The 23,172-nt window shown below is 43.3% G+C and overlaps 1 protein-coding gene across 1 annotated transcript in view; it reads right to left on the reverse strand.

Moving 5' to 3' along the window:
- mxd4 (MAX dimerization protein 4) overlaps positions 1–23,172 on the reverse strand; it is a 35,879-nt gene that overhangs the window by 8,321 nt on the left and 4,386 nt on the right. Inside the window, exons 3-5 of the mRNA XM_034231551.1 lie at positions 18,254–18,283; positions 1,628–1,742; positions 221–383 (exon numbers count right to left, since the gene is read on the reverse strand). Coding sequence (XP_034087442.1) covers positions 221–383; positions 1,628–1,742; positions 18,254–18,283 — 308 coding nt within the window. The remainder of the gene's footprint in view (positions 1–220; positions 384–1,627; positions 1,743–18,253; positions 18,284–23,172) is intronic.

Here is a 23,172-nt window from a genome sequence, read left to right on the forward strand (position 1 = left end):
TCATGAAAGGCGCCTAAAAATCAAATGTATTATTAATATTATATGATTTAGTCTCCTATCCATCGAAGGCCACTAAATTGACATTTTAAAAGAATTCACGTAATATTCTTTCATGATAAAACTTTTGTTTTTAAACCCCTGCTATCAACATTTGGGACAAACAAGGTTATTTAGTGTGTAGGGAGAGTGCGACTGGTTGCCTTTTTTAAAAACAGTGTACCTTGCTCAGAGTCGGTGGAGATGGTGGAGCCCATGCTGTCGGTGCGGATGCGCTCCGAGGATCCGGAGACAGAAAGCTGCTCCAGGCGGCGTTTGAGGTAGCGGTGCTCTCTCTGCAGCTGCTCCTTCGTGTTTAAAGCCTTCTTGTCCAGCTCCTCCAGCTTCTGCAGGGACATAAGCATGCAAAGCACCAATCAGAGTCTGTTCTGGACACAACAATATCCACCTTTCCTCTCTATTTTTACTCCTAAAACTAGTGTTTTTCTATCATCTCCTGCCAAAGAGAATATTTAACAACAATAAGGAAGTGACTGAATGACTCAAACTAAGTATGACATTTCTAAGTTTGAGTCAATGTGGGATTATATTTTGCACTCCTTGGCATATGAAAGCTTTCAGTGGTTAATGAAAGCGAAGACAAACACATGTGGCCCCTTTTGATATGAGAAGACACAACGTTGACGAGAATTAGCGCAGATCGTCTGAGCAGAGAGGACATGGTAAACAGGAAATGAAGGGTTAAAACGCGCCACGTCTGGATTTTCCACCGACCACAGTGTTGCTGCTGGTAAACAGTGAGATCAGTACAGTCCTTAGATGCAAGTTCATCCTCTGCAGGGCAACGATAGGATTCTAATAATATTCTGCAGGCACTAAAGTGTTTCAAGACTCTTTGTCACAGCTCCTGTTGCATCATTGTATCTGTGTGTGTGTGTGTGTGTGTGTGTGTGTGTGTGTGTGTGTGTGTGTGTGTGTGTGTGTGTGTGTGTGCGTGCGTGTGTGTGTGTGTAAACGGCCTGCAACAGTTAATGAACCATGCAGAAAGAGGCCTTAAACATGTAATTATCTCCTTCCACATATCTACAGATCAGCCATTATGTCCTGCGTCTTGCTCTTTGTTGACTTCTTTGTTTTCCTTTAGATCTTGGGGGTATTTATTTCTGACATGCCCTTAACGGCTCTGATTAAAAGATAAGAAAACGTTTAAAAAAAAAACAAGGAAGACAAAAACTACAACCACTTTGTAATCACTCTACACTAGAGCTTCAAACGAAAAATGGTTGGATTTTGGGATTTATTGATTGTTTTTTTAGTCCAAAAATTGTAAAAAATTCGATTGATATTTCACCATAACCCACAGACTTTCTTTAAATGCTGTTTTTATCTGAAAACAGCTCAGAACCAAACATATTTGATTTAAAATGATAGAAAAACAGCACAAATCCTAAAATGTATCCAGATGGAGCCAGCAAATGTTTGGCATTGATGCTCCATTTGACCAAACAGTTATCAAAATTGTTGTCAGTAATCTGTCAAACAAAGGCTAACTCATCAAACAGATCCAAAATGAAACAATAAGACAGGTTCGGAGCATTTTTGTTTTCATACAGCTGTGTTTTATTAATACCTTGATGTGCATCTTGGCCCTTTTCAGCAAGCTCAGTGTGGTGTGTCTTGTGCTGTCTGGACCCAAAGGCACCAGCTTCTTCAACTGGTCCAAGTACAGCCGTAGTTTGGCACGTCTGCAAACACACAAGCACAGGGTGAGTCAGTGGACATCCACCAGCAGAAAAAGTGAGCAAGCACCTACACCAGGGGTGTCAAACTCAAATACACAGTGGGCCAAAATGAAAAAATGGGTACTAGTCGAGGGCTGGACTGGTTCAATGTTTATTGCAGAACGTATTGAAATGAACTTATTGCTCATATTAAACCTGGAACTAACAAAGCTTAAATGATTGCCTATAAAAACAACATTAAATAATCAGTTGCATTAATTTCTTATGGCTCTATCTGCAGCTTTTCCGGAGTCATTTCTTATGATTACATTTTTCCACAGGCCAACAACAGCTTCAAAAAAACCAAACATGCCCTGTCGTCGTGAGAGAAAAAGTGCAGAAGGAAACATTCATTTAAACTCAGTGTGCTGCTCTGTGATGCTAGTTCAAGCCAGATACTTGGCATCTCATCTTGGGTGCAAGTTCATCAATGTTTGGGGACAGGCTCTGAGCTGAGGAAACCCTCAGGATTGAGTGAAGGTGTGCGTGCAAAAATACCGGCGGGCCAGATCTAATAGTAATTAAAAATTATCCTGCGGGCCGAAATTAAATCCACCACGGGCCTGATTTGGCCTCCGGGCCTTGAGTTTGACACATGTGACCTACACAAACACACCGACAGGAGTTTATCCACAAGTCACTGAAGGGCAGAAACATATACTGATCCTCCTGAACTGTGACTGGGAAACATACTGAAGCAAAGACTGAATACTACAGGGTCGGATTAAGTTGCTGTTGTGATTTTGGAATTGAGACGTTGCATGTTTAAAGAGATGATGGGTGCAGAGTCGTGCTGGTTTCACATGTTTAAAGCTCAAAAAGGGGCCAGAAAACCTCTTTCAAATCCCAGGGAGGAATCAGTTCCTTTCAGCATGAGAGAGGACATTTTTGTATATTATATTACATACCATAAAGCCAGAGCTTACTAAGGTAAATCAACTTTTTATATTGTTCCTCCTCAAAAAGAGCTACCCACATGTAACACACATTCAAAAGGCCAACCACAGCCTTAGTTTCCCTGTTTTTATCTAACCTTTTAGAGTTTGGCCTCCCTGTGACTACATTTTCACAAATAACATAGGCCTACTGGCATTGCACAACTGCTCACTATTAGTAATGCATAACACCTCAGTGCAACATGCTGACTTCTATATAACTGCAAACTGTAGTCATGCATTACCAATCTCAGCTGCTTTTATAGCCTCTTATAAAAGTTGTGTTTGATTGATTTACCAAATGGACACGCTGTTCCACCCGAAGTCTGTGGGAGCGATCTTTAACCCGCAGTCACCGGGTGCAAAAATCATTATTGACCAAAATGACAGCCATGAGAAGTTTCTCATCTGTTCTGCTGGTTGAACTCAAGACACAAACTGTGGCCACGGAAAACTCTGCATCGCTGCCAAAGTCCTGCAGGCCAACAACCCTGGAAGTAAACAGCTCGCTGGATGCAGCATCGGGCGTTTTATTCAGCGATAGTGACGACAAGGCAGAGTAAGTCTCAGTGCGGACACTCAACGGTTATTGTGTATAATTCCAAAAGACTGTTTTTAATCCACAACATTTCTTATCAGTAGATTACCTTCCCTGTCTGTCCTTGGTTCATTCACATGTGTCCATAAAGGCCTTTCAATCCTCCATCAGTCATGCTAGTCCATGAACCGTCTCTTTGTTCCGAGCTAGCCTTCCCCCTTTTTCTCCCGTTACTTTGGCTAACTCTGTCTGAACGGTAAACAAACTCCAACAATGCAAGGTCTCCACCGGCCATCGCTGCAACCACAATGCACCTAATCAGACACACACACACACACACACACACACACACACACACACACACACACACACACACACACACACACACACACACACACACACACACACACACACACACACACACACACACACACACACACACACACACACACACACACACACACACACACACACACACACACACACACACACACACACACACACACACACACACACACACACACACATCCCTGTCTTTTTTTTGTCTTTTTCAGGAAGGGCGTCGTCTGTGTTTTCCACATAGATTGAGACCCTCTCACAAGCTCCGTCTGTTTCATTCAGAGGTCACCCAGAGGCGGCCTGTAGGCAATAAATATTTAGCGCTACAAATTGAAGTCCTAAATGATAGTTGCATCTTAAATATTTTATGGATTTAAATGGTAAAAATGCACCAGATTATCAAAGGCGCCCTTTAAACATCTACCTCCCTACAGGTGCACACAGGCGTTCCCATGAAGGGGCGTGTGAAAGTGCTCTGGTTCTTTTATTTCCTCCTCTCCCAGGAGGCATTTCTGTCTCCCCCCTCATCCGCTGAACCCTTCCACCCCTCTGCTCCACCCTGCCAACACCAACACACCCTCGTCCCAGTGGAAAACAAGTGTCTTCTGAAGTCAGGGGCGAGGGCCCACCTCCAACCTGCCCCTGTCCAGCCACATGAAGCACTTGGACAGCGGCCAGGGGAAGCGGGCAGGAAGGAGCTGGGGGTCTCAGCAGCGGGGGGAGGGGAGTGTTTTTTTGGAAAGGGAGCGGGGTCCGAGCTAGCGGCTTGACTTTCTCTGCGGTTGAAAAAAGGGCCCTTTGAGCGCAGTGTGCTCAGCTGCACCAGGCAGCGCTCCACACACACCATTCACAGGGAAACTTGAGCCAATGGGCCACCATCTTGCACCCCGCTCCCCCCTCTCTTATGATGAAAAACAAAAACAAGGCGTTCCCCGAATACTCTGCCTGACTTCCCACCTTTCCCCTCCAAGAAAAACCTGTTTGTACCGACTTCATTGAAGGCTCCACCTGTATGCTCACCGCATATTTGACCTGGCATGCAGAGGATATAAATGTGCACAGATGCTCTAATGTGTGAAGATCGGTCTGGAGTTATTATCGCAGTCCGATCATGTGAGAGTGGGATGAATTTTCTCTTCCTAAGCTCGTCTAAAATGTTAAATTATTAGGTTAAATATGGAATAACATCTGACTATTTATTCTATGTTATTTATTTTTTGTATGTCACATGGCACGAGTTTCAAATGTGAAAACCTAAATCAAAATCTCTCCACTCTTATCTATACTTTCCAACTGTAGCTTTTGAATTGACGTAAACAGGTTATTTATGTAATTGCTGATAACGATCCACTTCAACATTTCTGTCACTGAAGTTTCAACAAGTCTGGGCTTCTCTTCGTCTTGAGCCGTGCATTTCATGCTAAATGCTTTGTGACAAAAAGGCTTCTCATGCATATCAATAAAGTAGGTTTCTTGGTTTAACCTGGCAGTGTGTCTCTGACAGCTCCTCCAATGTTCCCCCCGCCGCGAGACACACTCGCTGCTTTTCTTCAAGAGCACACAGTCTATTTGGAGCAGGGTTAGGACCCTCCTCCACTCACGTTTGTTATTCCTAAACCGAGTCACGCTATGTTTATCAGACGGCTTCAAACAGCCATGCAAGCCCACCAGATGAACATGAATCTACAAGTGGTTCTGAAAATCATCAAATGTGTCTGGGTTGAAAATAGGACAGTCTTTGATATTCCAGTCATGACAAGTGTCCCGATGCAAGCCTGTTACTGTGGTGTATAACAGTTTCTACTTGTGTGTCAACAAGTTCAAACACAGTGCAAAAGCCATGGTTTCTATGTCCTGTGGACACAATACTCTTGGGATTTGACTAAAAACTCTCATTTCAAAGTGTTATTGTTTTAAAAGTAGCCATCCCTCTGCAAAAAACAACATGTCTCTGCAGGAGAGGATTTAATAGTAAACCTCCAATTAGATTTGATCCAGAGTCACGTCTGCAGGGAAGTGACCACCTGACTGTTCTCACGTGCAGAGTACCACGGGATGATTTGTGTCTGATCTCTGGCCTCCCCCCCCGCCCCTGTCCTCCCTCTCCATCAGGGGCTCAGTGCCAAAACAAAGCAAAGGCAGGGGAGAGAAAAAAAGGGAACTTTTTACTCAGAAAAGCTGCATGCACGCTGCTGAAAACTGGAACAAGATCTTTAAACTGCTGACTTGTGCTCCAAGGTTACTGTACAGACCCTTTTTCACAGATATGCTCAAACTGTAGGCCTTCGAAGGAAAGCAACCATGAAATGTTGACGGCGAGCTCTGTATCTGCAGCATATTGAAGGTTATCTTTGTGTGCTGCTGCTGCTGCTGCAGAGAAAACATGGCCAGTGTCCACACACAGACTGTCCCGGTGACAGCAGTGTCCCAGGACAGTGCAGGGACTGGAGATCTATGGGCACACAAAGCGCTGCAGGGCCTGAGGAGTGCACCAGTGCAAACAACGGGCCTTCACCCCTCACTCTCTGTTTAATGAGCTCGCTGCAGCCCGGCGGCGCATTCCTCAGCCCGTACACACAGCACTGAGTGGCTTGTCTGGCAAGGAGCCAAACCCGCTAAACTAAGGTCAAAGGTCATCTGAAACACCACTGCAATGTTTCCTCTCACTGCCAGAGCTGACTCGGTTTGTTCCCCGTTGGCTTTAAAGAGAAGACAAATGCACAACCAGGCCTCTGGTGTTGTTTTCACTCGAGCCCACAAGACAGCAGCATGACGGATTCACTGCGTAGTCAGCGTTAAGCAGACACAACAACGCAATCGTATCATCTCTAAATGCATTCTTACCATCACTGATAGAAGTTATGGCTAAAAAAATCTGCAGACAAGCACCATAACAATTGTTTATTATACATGTTATTCCTGATTTGAAGACTTAGTTTATCGTTGTTTTAAATTTTGCAAACTTTGTATGCATCTGGCCTCCTTGTTTACACGCAGCTCTGTGATGTGAAGTGAAAGTGGGGCTGCGGTGCGTGAGTGTGGATCGCCATGTCGAGGTGGTGGAATTTGGGGTTGCCAACCGAGCGGCTCCACATCTGGCTGAGAGAGCGAGGCCAGATGGAGGGGCTCTTGAGGTGGTGAGGGACCCTACCCAGGGTCCCAGCCGGCAAACACACACACACACTGGGCCTTTCAGCAGCCCTTCATCAGTCTCCCTGTCACCCTCTTGCCTTGCCCTCAACATGTTTACATTTAACAGATGTGCTGTCTGTGAACAACAAGAGAAACGGAGCAGCTCATGTGAAACCTGCAGAGCGCTTTGCCACGCTGCCCACGCCCCCGAGACGAGAGACACGCGGGGAGACTCTTTCATCACCCTGATATGAAATGTCAGTCGTCTGGGAAAGATCTGTATTTGTTTTCTGTCGTCAAGGATGCCACACCCACCCGCTGTGTGCAGTGACAACTGCAGAGCCAGACAGTCGGATACTAGTCCCCCATAAACACATTTTCCTGGCGGCAGGAATATGGAGCTCGCTCTCACATGACTCTGCTCTCACACGCAAGCAGCAAACTGAAACACAGAGGGCGGGGCAGAACTTCACTAAAGAAGAGCTCAGCATGCCTTACTGCTGATTGAACAACAGGAAACTGCAGAATTAGGCAGTTGTTGTTCACTCGTAGTATTTCTACCAAACAAACTGGAATTTCCACTGGGCGTGCGAGGGGATGCCTAGTAATTACATTCATTTCAGTTTTTTTCGTGTACTAAAACAAATCCCCTGTGTGAGCATGGATCATCACAAAGTCCCTTCCTCAGCACGGCCAGCTTACCCTGCTGTCCACAGAGAAACAGATGTCATGGAGAACTTAAAGTGGAGAGTGGGTAAAACACAGAGGGGAACCAGCTCCCTGGGCATCTCTGAATCATTTCAACACAACCTCAAATGACAGACCTGGACATGAATTGCCTTCCGCTGTGTGCATCTGCACATGTTGGACGGACTAGCAGAGACAAGTTCAGCGAGCTCAATAAACACATTCCCCTGACACGGGACACACTCCATTTTATAATGAATGCTCGTCAATGATCAACACACAGGGTAGTGGCATGAGAGACAGTTCAAGTGTTTACTGTTAAAGTTGCATTTTTACTTCTGGAAGGAGGTTTAGGAGTGGGGGGGGGGGGGGGGGGGTCCTGTATGAAGATCTGGGCGTACTTAAGATAAATCTGAGGAGATAATAAAGAGAAAAAGAGACATTTCTATTACACTGAGGTCTGAGTTTGTTTGCTTTCTTCTTGCAAAATGCAGTACATTAGTACCTTTTAAATAAAACAAGAATAAGTCACAACATGCAACCTGTAACAAGATGTCATTTTTGGGGGTGCACGCCATAAATGTGGCAAACTGCTGCTGTAAAACAACTCAACAACAGAGAAAAAATGAAATTAGGGAACAGATAGGTGAGTGACAGCCTGCCTGCAGCTCTGATCCTCTCTATCAATGCATTATCAAACACATATTTTGCTTGTGACCCCCTGCCTGGCAAAAAACACAGGCAGCACCCAGCGAGGACGCGGCTGCAGAGCATTGTAGTAATGCTCGGCCTGCAAGTTTTGTGACCCCCATCCTCCCGCTGTCTCCCCCCTAAACTATGGGGGTTATTCCCTATCTTTATTCAAGAGCGTGGTATTTAAATTTGAGAGCATACTTTATGTATTTATTTCCCTCAAACCCTGTCCTCGCACTCAAATAGTGCCTGCTTGCACTTAGATTTACTCTGCTTGTGCTCAAACTGTACGCTTGCACTCAGATATATTGCTGTTTACAGATTTACAGATTTCAAATCCCTCAACCAATAGGAGGCCTGTTGTCCTTGCGGGTGCGTTCGCTTTACTTATTACAGCGTCCCGTAAGGGCGGTTACTCTTTGGTTTATAAACTCCCGCCCTCCACGGCTTTATAACATAGCATGTACTTCACTTGTTTGATTTACAATTTTTTGGGGGGTGAAGCAGTTAGTATACCAGCACCTTACATAATAGCTACGTTCAGTGGCGTACTGGGACTAAAAATCAGCCCGGGAATCTCGACCGGCATTTATAAAACGGTTACCACGTGTGGCTGGCAATGTGAAAGAAAAATACACACTCCAATTTAAATAGTTTTTATTATTAAATAATGATGTTCAAAATAAAATAGTCCCTCCGTTGCCTTCTGCACAAAACATAGTGCGAGTTGGTTGCTATGCAACAACAATAACAGCTAGAGAACATATTATATATATATATAAAATGGCGCATTTCCACTGCAGCGGGTAGCCCCGTTTAAGCGTCCTTAATCGTCCTCAAGCGGCCAGGCCAGTTTTTGGTGGCCTTTCCATATAGCGTAGCACCGGCTAGCGGGTACTTTTTCCCTCTTTCCGGCCCCATAAAATCGTGGTTCTATCAGGCCAGGGCCATGCAGGGCTGAACTAGTGACGTCAACACTCTCGACTGCTGATTGGTCAGAGAGAATCGTCACAAGATCGCGCGCGAGATCATCCCTAGCGTCGCATATATATCTAGAAGTAAGCTTGCAGCATTTTTATACACAGCATTTTTTGACGTTCCTACATATCATTGGGGATGATAAAATCCAGCGGGAGCTCGACGGAACAACTCGAAATGTGAAAGTGTTCCAGGATGTCTCTGCACAGATGCCCCGCCTACACTGTGTTGCTACCCCAGGTCCTAAACTGTCATGGAAATGCGCCACGGCCTCGGACGGCCAGCGAGGCAGCCCGAGGCCTGAGCGAGGACGCTTAGGGACGCTTGAACGGGGCTACCCCGCTGCAGTGGAAATGTGCCGTTAGACAGACCGCAATGTCGTCGTTTAGGTGCTTTTTTTTTTCTGGAGATAGGCACTTCTCAATCCACTCCTCCATAGTAAGGCCACCCCGGAGGTCGAAGTTAACCTTAAATGTTTCCATCTTAAGCTTTGTTAGTTAGCCTAGTTAGTTAGTTTCGTAACGGACGTAATGTAACAGTTGTAACGGTTCTCAGACGCGGAGGGATACTGATTTGTGAAAAGTAACTACAATTATACCCGGGATATATGCTCATTATATCACGGCTAAGAAACATCAGATTGCTTGATTTGACTTGTCCGTTTTATAAACATATACTAACTGTGCTAACCCCTCCCCCAAAAAAAAAGTTGTACAGCGAAGTGAAGTACATGTTATGTTATAAAGCCGTGAAGGGCGGGAGTTTATAAACCAAAGAGTAACCTTTATAAACCAAAGAGTAACCGCCCTTACGGGACGCTGTAATAAGTAAAGCGAACGCACCCGCAAGGACACCAGGCCTCCTATTGGTTGAGGGATTTGACAGGATTGTTGCACAAAAGTTTCGAGCGCGCACAGAATAAATCTGAGAGCAGAACAAATCTGTAAGCAGCAATATATCTGAGTGCAAGCGTACAGTTTGAGCACAAGCAGAGTAAATCTAAGTGCAAGCAGGCACTATTTGAGTGCGAGGACAGGGTTTGAGGGAAATACATACATAAAGTATGCTCTCAAATTTAAATACCACGCTCTTGAATAAAGATAGGGAATAACCCCCATACTAAACAGCCTACATTCCAGCGTGTGTGTGCACACTGCTGACGTGAATTTCAGGCTGCCTGCTGCACACACAAAGCAGCCACATCCTACGCTGCCTCCCATTCCTCCCTGCAGCAACACTCAAGAATTCCTCCTCCTCCTCCTCCTCCTCAGCATGGTGAAGGTAGTTGACTTCCTTTCCTCCCCTCTGTCCTCTTTTACACTTCTTTCTTTAATTGTTGTTTTACTTGCCCTTGAATCCCCAAGGCTGTGCTCACACCTTGTTAAAGTGCATCATACGCTGCTGTTTTTATGGGCATCAGCTGCTGCAGTTAACAAAGTTTACTGACACAGAAAGGCGATGTCCCCTGCAGCAGCGACACCTGAGAGGGAGTGGGACGTTCTCGTTGTCTACGGTGGCACACTTAAATATGTCAGTGTCAGTGTAACAGCCTGTAGACATTATCAGCAGGCCTCACACGCGTCCACAGATAGTACTGTATGTGTTAGTGTGGCCGGGCTTGACCTGACTGAGGCCCCATCTCAGGTCGGTTAAATGGAATCCTTGCTTCCCTCACTTGCGTAGTTTCCCTGCGTTTAGTCCCTCCCACCAGGGAAGCATGGAGGGACGCAAGGAAACCACGAGAGGCAGGGAAATGAGTTTTAAGAGCAATGGAACGTCCTTTCCTCCGGAGCGTCACGTGAACCGACGTCAGTTTGTGATGACGCTGTTCGTCTGACAGCAGCTCTGTCCCAAGCCCCCAGGAAGTGCGCCGGAGTCTGATGAGAATATTCGTGCTGGTCAAACGGCGGTACTACACTTCCTTTAGGTTGCTGGGCCCGGAAACACTTTTTCCCATTGACTTACATTGGGAAAGAGTGGTCTGTAACTCGTTGGATAATTTTTTTTAAACTAAATTAACTACCCAGTATGAACGTTTGTATAGCCCTTATTAAAAACATTCGTTCCTCAAGTTGTAAAAATGTGCTAATAACGTTATTCTGAGAGTTATTTCCCTCGGCATTATGAACACGCATCTAACCCACGGGACCGCGCCGCCCGGCACGTTCATGTTACATGTCAGTACTACATGAGTTTCTCTTTACCCATGGATGCACAATAAGAACGGACCATATCGCCTTACTGCCAGCCCACGGAGCTGTAATAATGGATATATTGCACATGTTTGCTGTAATTCATCATTTGTAAAATATTATACTACATGGGCTGTATGATGTAAATCTTGTACCGTAAATGTTGTATTAAATAAAGTTAATATTACCGACGTAGATTAACGTTCCTGTAGCTTCTTATTGCACTTGCAATTGTTTTAGTTACTTGTGGGCTACTTAACATGAATAATCACCGTTACTATCCTTTTACTCCATCACATTTAAAAAATAAATAGGCTATTGTTATTTTAACTCCACCACAGTAATCCATCATCAGCTTTACTTTTTAGATACAGTTTTAACTCACAATTGATCATAACAGGCTTCAACATATACATTTTTATATATTACCAAGTGGTTTCATGTACAACCCACACAAGTATTATGCTAAATGAAGCTCTGTTGCTTGGATATCACTAGATCCTGATGTCAGCGTAATATAAAAGTACATAACGATTGATGTGTAACTTAGCATAATTTACTAGCTAGCCGCTAGCTGCTAACTGCCGCCTCGTTAATATAAATCCAGTACCATGCTGTCATGAACGCGCGGTGCTGTTACGTGTACGCAAATTCACGTGCTTAATGTGAACGAGCCTTTTGGGCGGCGTGGTTAAAGTTGCGCATGCTCTATGAGTGCACATACGGGTACTTCTCAGGCATGCCGGGTAATCTGTGACGTTTCACTCTCTCAAACGTTGGGCCATTTTGTCATCATGCGCCATTGAGCAACTCTCATAGGAATGAATGAGGCCCCGCCTCCCACGCTGTATCCAGTTCTTATTATACATCCATGCTCTGTCCCCGTTGTTTTCACAAACACCCCCGCCACACATTTACTGACACAAACATTTGTATCATCTGTTGTAGACCCCAATAAATAAAATAAAATAAGAACTCATTCTCAAAAAAGATAAACGCCATTCTTAAAATGTATAAACGAACAATAGTTTGATTAATATTGATTAGAGTGTACAATAGAAATAAAATAATTGAGAGAAGAAAAAGAGATATATTATCTATCAAAACCCAGTTAGATTAACATTCATTGGATTGCACACTTTGTTTGTTTGTTTGGATATGTAGCACATTAACATTTTAAATAGCACTTAATGACTGACTGAATGGAAATGACGAAAATGTAAAACGAAAAAAGCGATCATGAAAATGTTTCCAATAAATGAATAAAATGATTTTTGACCACTTTGTTGTTCAGATATATCACATATTTTTAACTAAATGATACATGAATTGAAACAAAACACGGTATAAACTGAGGAGTGACTCCCGTGAGTTTCATTTATTTTCTTCACTCCGCTGGGAAACTGCTCTCATGTCAAGAAGCATCAGATCAGTGCATGCGCTGCATCGTCCAATCAGTGAGCGATACACAGTAAGGGGGCGGGGCAAGTGTCTGAGGATTTCATCGGAGGATGGTCTGGTGGTTCCTCGGTTATCGCTCCTCCATTATCGCTCCTTGATCCTCGGTCCTCCGGCAGAAATAAGAGCCATGGGACGCTACTCAAGATGGCGCAGACAAATCAACTTCCGGTGAGACCGAGGAAACTAAAATAGTCGACCTGAGACGGGGCCTGAGTGTCACGGTGCTCTGTGACCTCAGGGTGGAGAAATTACACATGTGACCTCTACGGCTGACCTCCAGCTATAGCCGGTTCTTTATTCTTAGTCTACATCTGTTATCAACGGAGACTGTCCTGCAGCTATACCGTCAGTACGTGTATAACAAAGTGGACAAACCCAATATGATGATCAGGAAAGGTTGTAAATGTATATTACGTCTTTTTATGCTGCTGCAACACAAAAAATTCCCAAATTGGGATCAATAAAGTACTATCTTATCTTATCTATCTTATCTTAACTGTATATTACGTACTGTGAATACCAATAAAGAAATCCTTTTAATGCATCTGGTTGTTGTTCTCTATAAAAACACTTCTTTATGGCAATTTCAATATGTACAATTTATTGGATGTCTGGACACAGACTTTACAATACATTTTGTATCTGCAAAAGACATATCAATAACACAAAATGCATTCTTTAAATATAAAAGGCTTACTAATATAATATTGACCTGTTACTATTTATATAATTATTTAAGTTAGTATTTTCTTCAAGTAAAAATGCCGAAACAATGTCATATTTCATGGGCTTTTTCACACATTTCTGACGCTTTATAGGCAAAACTATTAATCATTAACGAAAATAAAAAGTAATATATAATGATAATCATCCTTAGTTGCAGTCCTACTCTTTTAGTATGCAGGGTTTTATCATTATGTGCCTAATGATTAGAGTATACAGTATATCAGTCATTACTGTGGGTTATTAGCTGCCCGTGCAGACCTAATGACTCCAGGTCACCACACACACACGAGGAATGTAACTGACAGTGTGACATTAGAGGAAGTGAAGTACAAAAGCCACGTGCTATCGTGTGAGCACGTGAATGCCACATTTAAACCCAAAAGACAATAAAGAAGCTTTGCACCTTGTTTATAGCTGTCTCTTAACTCATTTTTAAAGGCAGGATGTAGACCTAATATGAGTCCAGTGTTGTTTCATTTACAGTCCTTATTAAAATGCAGATGACCCGGATTAACAGGCCCATCAAAGCCTGGCGTCTTCCACATAAACTCACCGTCACAAAAGAAGATTTATACTTTAAAGGATGAGAAACGGGCACGGATGAGTTTTGGCAGGAGGACGAGTAAAGAGTGATAAAGGCCCTCTGTGAGCAGCGAGCCAGCCTTTCTCCTCCCTGCTGCCTCAGGTTTCTGCTGACTCAGACACTTTTAGGGGGGAAAAGGAGAGCCGGAATAAGGAGAAAAAAACATAACAGAGAAAACAGATGTGGTCTCTGGAGAAAGAAGGAGACAAAGAGGAGAAGGCAAGGAGGTGAAGAGCGGGGCTGTAGGAGTCGGACACATAACACACTGCCATAACTCAGCTCTCACACACACACACACACACACACACACACACACACACACACACACACACACACACACACACACACACACACACACACACACACACACACACACACACACACACACACACACACACACACACACACACACACACACACACACACACACACACACACACACACACACAGGAGCTTTACTCGAGGGGAGAGAGTTCCTCAAAGCCAAATAAGTCATTCATCACAGCTGGGAGTGGAAGAGAGTACATTTAATTAGAGTGAAGATTAGAGCGTGACAGACTGAGTCCTGCTCCTGTCCATGAAGTGCATTTCCATTCAGAGTTAGCTTCAGATGTTGGCCCACATGTACGCTATCTGTGGTATGATCTATATTGTAAGAAAATACTGTTTGTTGATGTACGCACTTTGAGCATTGTTTATGAGTGATCTCAGAAATGAAACCGAAGGCACCTGATGGCCACGGGCGGTGTCTGCTTATGGGAAGTTATAAATGGAGATGTAAATCCTTTTTTTCAAATGAGGGAAGCATCACAAACATACCAGCCTTACGCGACTGGATTTCCTGTAATCAGGTGATGTGTGGGAAAACGAAACGTCTGTAGTTTCACTCTTTTTTCAAGCGTTTCTAGAAAAGGAAACGAGTGGCGCTGACAAGACGTCATAGGCTTCATCAAGAGCAGTTTAAGTCAGAAATGGGAAGGAAGCAATGCCAGCAGCGACCAACCACACAGCAGCAATTGGTTTCCCAGAAACGACAAGCTGACGCCGCGCAGCTCTGTTCTCAAACGCATCGAGGAGGTGGAGACAGAAAACAGCAGCGTCACCCTCCAGAAGTGCTGTCATGGCTGCAGCAGATAAGCAGGTTGTGTCGACTCAGGACAGGAGAGCCTGGAGCGGCGCTGGCTCCCACCCAGACGGCTCACTCTGATAGCAGGACACAAATAAATTCAGGGTGCCTCGTAAATGCCATTCAGTTTCATGAAGGACACCTAGAACACATGATGCCGCTGAGCAGCAGCCAGTGAGCCTGGTATCCACGGGTAATGGACATGTTTGGACATATGAAAGCAAGAGCTGGGAGATAATTCCTTAAAATGATTTATCCTCTTTCAATGAATCGAGATATCAAAGTATCTAGATAAAGTGATACTCAATTAATTTGTCTAAATTGATAATAACAAGGTCATACTGACTCAGACATTTTATATTTTGAGGGAATATTTATTGGAGATTACTTTAATTTAAAGCTCAGTTGAGTTTTATTCAAAAACTGGACACAATTTAAATGAAATTGCATCTTACAGTAATTTCATTATTTCTGTTCCTGCATGTAGACTTAGTCAATGTTTAGCTAGATATATATGTTTTTATAATAATTTGACTTGAAACTTTAGATTTGACACTACAGTTGATGAAATGAGATGATACTCATTTATCAAGTAGTTAATTCACACAACATCTACAAAAAGGGGCTTCACTATGTGGCTTTTTACTGAAGACTATTTATTGAATGACCAGAAAACATGCTATATTTTAATATATGTATCGTTCTTGAGATATATAAAGAACCTCATGCTATCATGATAGAAGACTGGCCCTTTTGAAACCCAATGACATTGGCCTAGGGGTAGGTCAAACCTTTGAATAAACGTAATATCTGTCAGACGTTTTGCCCATCACGTGATTGAACAGTAGAGGGATGGCTCTATGCTGCACCGACGTGAACCCAACACAACGACGACACATGACCAAACAAAGGCTGTGAGTCAGGGCTCAAACTGCAGCTCCTCCCTGAAGTGGCGTCTGAGGGCGTGAGGGAGGTCGAGCTTCAGAAAGCGATACTGGCACTGCTGGAGATTAAACAGGTCTGAAGCTCTGGTGCTGCCCTGATCAAACAATCATCAAACTGGTCCAACAGGACGACTGAAGACTTTTGTCTCTCTTATGAATCAGAAACAGAGAAGGAAATCAACTAAGGACACTGGACGTGTTTGTTTAGTTTCTTTGAAAGCATACCATTAGGCCTGTAACTGATAACATTTCGCTTAGACATCTACTCTTGATAAACAATTGATTGTTTGAAGTTTCTAAAATGTAAGAAAATGTTGAAAAAAGCCCATTGTACTTATTGAGAGAACGCTATATGTCTTTCAATGACTTGTTTTTGTGGCCAATAGTCCAAGACCTAAAGATAATCAATCCATGTGATAACAAAACTGAGAACATCTGTACAATTCCTTGAATTTGAGCAGCTGTAACTTTTTTTCCATGATAAAAAACGTAAACGAAAACTGCTAGCTGTCAACTGTCTGTTGATTGTGTATATATATATATATAGGTATATACATATTTGTATACATATTTTTATATATATTTGTTTTTGTATTCAGGATTGTGACAAACGGTATTTCGATCTCTGTCTGTACATACAAACTGAAAGATTGACAATAAAGTTGACTTTTGACTTTGACTGACTGATTCAAATCTCAACACTAGTTCAGGTAAAAGGTATCACACCCATGCGCTGCTGATGATCGTGCCAAAGCCTGAAGTCACATTTTCGACCGTTAACACCTGGCATTTGGGGGTAATGGCCGTGTAATTTGAGGATGCATCAGAATGAATTACGTTGCAAAACGCTCACACCTCGGCACGACGGGGCCTGTTATTACAAATAAGTAGGTGGAAATGTTTCTGTACAAACAGTCATGGACGAATGAAAGATGAGGGCAAGAAGGTACTTTCAAACACAAAGAAGACATGCTTCATTTGTCACCAAGGACAGTGCAGTGTGACGGAGTACTTCTTCTTAGTTTCCTATTTTGAAGCCCTTACAAAAAGGCCGAAACACAAGGGAAGTAAATCACATATTTTACCATCATCGTCACAATGCTTCACTGAATTCATAATACATGTAGAAACCTATGGCCGTTTAGTGACAACAAGGGAAGTGAATAAACTGATTGAGGAACACTTTACTGGCACTACTTGCATTTGTCAGTTTGACTGGACGTCACACCATGGTAACCAACAACGCCCGTCATCGGACATGAGGTAACTGCTGTGTGTCAACGCCTGCAGTGCGCTCAGCCGGGGCTTCTCTTAATCTCAGGTCTGGGAGGAATATGTCTGGACAAGTTTCTCTGCACTACACACATATATTACTCACTCCCAGACATGTGACTGGCAAACCCCAATCCCTCAACGTCACGAACATGCAGCCGAACACACCCATCCCTGCCTCTGCTCACATGCTGTTAGTCACATCAGCTGTTGTCTAATTCTGCTCTGCTCTGGTTTTCAGAGGATCATTTTTGGCCTCAATTCAAAAACAAAAACCTGCACGTAACAAAAATAAATGTTGCCTGTTCCCCCAACCATTCTCCCCTAAAGCAACTCGGCTTTGTAGCATCAAAGAGGAGTCTTGCTTCCTGACTAGAAACCCCTTTGGATCTATAGAGGTGCTTCCTCTTAGTGAAGTCAAAACAGCGCAAAACAAACGTCTGTGACTTTAATGAGCGGGATGTGTGTGTGTGTCTGTGTGTGAGTGTGTGTTTCTCAGTTTGGAGAAATGACAGGCGAGAGCCAGATTCACAGCGTCAGCCTGGGAAGGATTATCACATTACTGACAGGATTCCCCTTCCCATAAAAAGGTAACGAGTCTCATCCGTGAAATGGAGACAGATCTAATCAACATGAAGTCGCTCTCTGAAATCAGATTATAATCCTTATTCAGACACAAGGAATTAATTGATTCAAATCTCTTTGAAGACGACCTCTGATATTATCTGGTGTTTTTTGAATGAGAGGCGGTATCGTGGTTGTCTACCTGCAGCCTGCATATCTTCACTTAGTATGTGAGGAACTTAAAAGGTGTTTGGCAAAGACGCACATCATACAAATAGGCCACAGAGCCTCCGATGTCACATTACCTGTGTTTCTCCAACTCGTTGTGCGATGATCTGAAAGGACAAAAGACAAGTAGGCGTGTCAGGGCAGTGTCGTGCTGTCAAAATACTACACACACTTCAAATCAAATGACATGACAGGAAGCTGTGTGGAGAAAGATCCAAAGGAGTGAGGCTTAGTTAATAAATGTGTTGAAGGTTAAAAGTCTTGATTGGAGATGAACTTTTAAGTCTAAGAGTTTAAATGAAAGACATAAAAGCAAGACGTTTGGAAGAGAATGCACATCTGAGAAACGTTTATTCAGAGGAACAATGTGGTGTCATTTCATTTCTGTGTCTGTCTATCTTTCTGCGTCCATGTGTGGCCTCAAGGCTTTTAAATGCGTGCGTTGCTTTACTAGTTTGACCTTAAACACCAACTATTAACAAAGTCCAAAACTGATCACTCTGTAGACAAACATAAAACTTGTGTGCTAGTTTTTTTAATATTTTGCATGTCTGTGTGACATCTGTCAGACAGTGTGCTGCAGTGGGCAAAAATGAGAGCGAGAGGGAGAGAGAGAGAGATCCCTCCCCTCCCGCTCACACACACAAACAGCATGCACACACTGCTGTTGTTGCTGCACGCTGGCAGGAAAGCAGCGTGGACATGGGATAAAAACACACTCAGACGTCTGGAGGCCGAGCGGCTGCAGAATTCCTCAGCGTGTGGGCTATTCTGAGCGGGGAGAGCCCCTGTCGAGATCTGCAGCGAGGGCACTGCAGTCCATCTGAAAACAGGCCCTCTGTTCATGAGGCCGTCATGGATACCACGGCAATACAAATAAAAACAGCAACAACAAAGGGCCAGACTGACAACAAGCCTTTTCAGATTCTTTCCGCTGTTTGAGAGCCCTTGTGCTCGTGAAGCAGTGGTTCCCACAGCTGCATCAAAAAGGGTTACTGTGCAACTGTGATAATGTGGCGTCTGCACAAAATGATCCCAGAAGTAACACAGGATGTTGCACTGCTGCTAATAACCTGATTCCAAAAGGCCAACACATAGCTTCATACCATCATGGAGGAAGTTGTGCCATTCAAATCTGCACAGATTGGGGAATTGCCCATTCAAAACGCAAGGCGTGACCAGGAAGTCATCAGACCTGTAATATTACAGCAGGTTAAAACACCTCCACATATTATGTAAAATAATGCTGCCATGGAAATGACTCTGATGTCAATACATGGCCCCGATGATCAAAGGCCTACATATAAGCCTCCTATCAATGATGTTTTAATGGGATGCAGAACTGCCAGAGCAGAGCATCGTGTGTATGTTTTTCCCATGGTCACGCTATTTTTATTTTAAATTTCGTATCTGTGACAGAGAGGTGAAGCAGGAAATCTTTCAACAATACAATTCCATGTCTTTCCCCTTTCTTTTAGAAGCGTTTTGATTTAATACCAGTGTGCATGTAAAGAAAGGAAACTCCACCAGGGTTTTTCTCTCTGCAGAAATAGACTCCCGGCTGTTGTTTTTCTTCCACATGCCCTGAATATTGCTCTCTTGCAAAACATGTGATCTGTTTGATTTGCAGATTTGGTCATGAACTGTATTAAACAGTGCTCGGTACAAAGCACTGCATTTTGCTTTTTTAACCAACAGCTTCGTTTTTTCCGAAAATACGGTTTAAGATCATGTTTTTACTTCATACACCCTGCATCCTGTTGACGCTTATACAAAACTGTTGGAGAGTATAAAGGGAATATGGGAATTTGGCCACAGTGCAGTCACAAGAAGGAAGAGGAAAAGCATGTCTGGTGCATGGAGCCTGGGGGCTGGTGTTTGTGTGGAGGTGTCTGTTGGAGGCACCACACCCTCAACCACACACACGTACACAATTGTGTTGCTCTGTCAGACTGTCAAAGGAATGTGGAAGAGGCTGCATTCTCATTGAACCTGAACCTGAACCTGATTTGTGACATCGAAAAGTGTTTTTATTTTATTTACAAATCCATATAAAAGAGTGTAAATACAATAGTAACACAATAGTTCAGCATGTACGTGCAGTGATGTAACTCTTACTACTGAGGAAACCGGCCTCACGGTGCTTCCCTAAACTAATATTAGCTAACAGGAAAGTTTGGTTTTTTTCATCAGAAACTCATGTGCTTGTGTTCTTGGGAATTCAATTGGACACATCATGCAAATGTTTCTGGACAGTTTAACCTAAAAACACCTTTCCTGCAAATGACAGGTGGTTACCAGATGAAAGGGTCCACTGTTGTCCACACCTGGCCAAATAACCCCACAACATTTTGCATGCAGCCTTGGGTGTCCTCAAATTAGGGTCATAAATCAAGAGAAAAGGAGTTAGTGAGGGCGTGTCCCACGTTGATACAGCCAATTTAAACACTATTCCAGACAAACATAAGGTTCACTGGCTTGTCCTCCATGTTGGCCATCTCACTATTCTCTGATATGCTATAGGCAAAACTATGAATTATTAAACAAGAACAAATAATAAAAATAATATTGATTACCAGCTCTGTTATTGATCTTCCTACTAAACATGCATTTACATTGTTAGAGATAAGAATTCAATGTAAACCTAGTAAGAATAAAAAAGACTGCCCTGCTTTCTTTGAATAGTTGTCTATGGTGTTGGGTGGCAATATAGGGTTTTAAAAATATAATAAGAGTGCATCAGATGAATTCAGACTGCCCACAAATTCCATGGACTTCCATTTCCAGTAAGTTATTGCCTTTTGATATGATTTTAATTCATTACCAACGCCCAGTTTCTGTACCCAGTGCAGCACTCCCTATTTCTTTCTTAATTATTATCACGTATTAACATGCTTAGTTTTACATTCCATTTAGCCAGCTGTTCTACTGGTCTAAAAACAGCCTCAGATCAGGATAGGACCGAAACTGAAACTTTAATCTGTTCACTTGTGCAATGTTATTCTGTGTGATTATTATGGCCTTGCAGCAGAGTTGTTATTGGTTGCAAACTGTCACGAGATGCAAATGGAGTCAAACGAGGGATGAACGCGTGTTAATTACAGTTTGATGAGGAGATAATGAAAAGCAATCGATAATCTGTTCAGGAACCTCGATCTACTCATGCCCTGTGTGTGGGGGAGAAAGTCGAACTACATGGGATGGGAGACCTTGGTGGTAAAGCACTTAACATCACACACACACACACACACACACATACAAAACACACTAAACCACATGAAGAACGAAGAGGCACAGGCAGGGGCGGACTGGCCATCGGGAATACCGGGAGTTTCCCCGGTGGGCCGGTGCTGTGCGTGGGCCGGAGGGCCAAAACAATAAATACATTTTTTTTTTTTTTTTTTTTTTTTTTTTTTTTGCCTAAATCCTACCGGCCCACATTTGTAAGTATACCGGCCACTCCCTTTTTTTTTTTGCTTAACTAAATCCTACCGGCCCACATTTGTAAGTGTTCCGGGCCGGCCACTCCCCATCAGGCCCGTAGCAGCTGTCACTGCGCAGTGAAAGATCAGGAGTGAGTTACTGATGGATAAACAAGCTCCAAAGCGTAAAGGAGGTGCACAAAAACTTAGGGATAAAAAAATGAAAGCACTTGAGGAAGGTTCAGCAAAATCAAAAAAAATTACAGACTTTTCGTTTGGTCCTGCAGCTGGTTCTAGTTGTAGTACAACCACCACCGGAGAAGCTGATGTAACGTTAGCCGACACAGCGGCCATTCCCAGTGGCAGTGAGTCCAGCAATGAAACTGACACAGCACAGCGGCATCTAGAGCCCAGTACCAGCAGTGATATGATGGTAAGTTAATGTTATGATTGATGCTGAAAGTGAAAATCCTCATTTGGCTAATGCTAGCTTGCTTTTTAATGTAGCAGATGAGGTAATATTAGCTAGCTAGCCTATTTCTAGCTAGCTAGGCTATTGCCTACAGTACATTGTGTGTTCACAGGGACAGCTAATGCATTAGCTAGCTAGCCTATTGCCTACAGTACATTGTGTGTTCACAGGGACAGGGTAAAATTAACACCATTCACTGACCAAATTCTGGTGAAATATGCAAGCTGCTGGTAGATTTGCTTCACTCATTGACAACGGTAATCTATTTGAACATTATAGCCACTTGACTTGGGCTGGTGAATCAATGAGACTACTATGATTGCTTATACTGTCTTTTGTTTGATTAGCTTAGACGTTAGGTTACCTTATTAATACTAAAAATAATAAAGGGTCCATTATTTGTCAACCTGCAACTAAAGTTACTGTCTGGTGGAAATTAGCCTGTTACTGTCTTTAAGACTTTACTTGGTTTACATACATAATAATACCATGGTGGTAACATAATAACGTAACATACTAATCAATACTAATCATTTATGTAGGCTGAAGATGATCCTGCTGCTGACACTGACAGAGTTAGTCAAGGCCAGGATTCAGTGCCACCCCAGTTGATTATTTCACCAGGCCGATGTCAGGCACATTAGACCTATTCTTCCGTTTTCACCCCCAGCAGAAGGCAGACAAGGCTGTAGTGCAGAGGGCTTTTTTTTGCAAAGACGGCACAAACAGGAAATGGCTATCATACAGTGAAGCTAGAGAAGTACTCTTCTGCTCCCTTTGTATGGCTTTTGCTAATCCTAGAGATAGCAACTCCTTCATCACTGGTATGACCAACTTCACACACATACATCAGAGAGTCGAGGAGCATGAGCAGAGCCATGCTCACAGAGGTTGCGCTGAGGCATATTTCCTCAGATTCTCAAAAAACACAATTCAGGACCTTCTCATGGGACCTCAGATGTCACGTCACAGAGAGGAAGTCCGCAGGAAGCGTCAAGTGTTGGAGCGCATCATAGATGTGTTGAAACTCATTGGTCAAAGGGGTTTGAGCTACAGGGGCACGCAGGCGGAGGCATTATATACACTAGATGATGACACCATT

This window comes from Gymnodraco acuticeps, unplaced genomic scaffold (genome assembly GCF_902827175.1).
Source record: "Gymnodraco acuticeps unplaced genomic scaffold, fGymAcu1.1, whole genome shotgun sequence".
Classification (NCBI taxonomy): Eukaryota; Metazoa; Chordata; class Actinopteri; order Perciformes; family Bathydraconidae; genus Gymnodraco; species Gymnodraco acuticeps.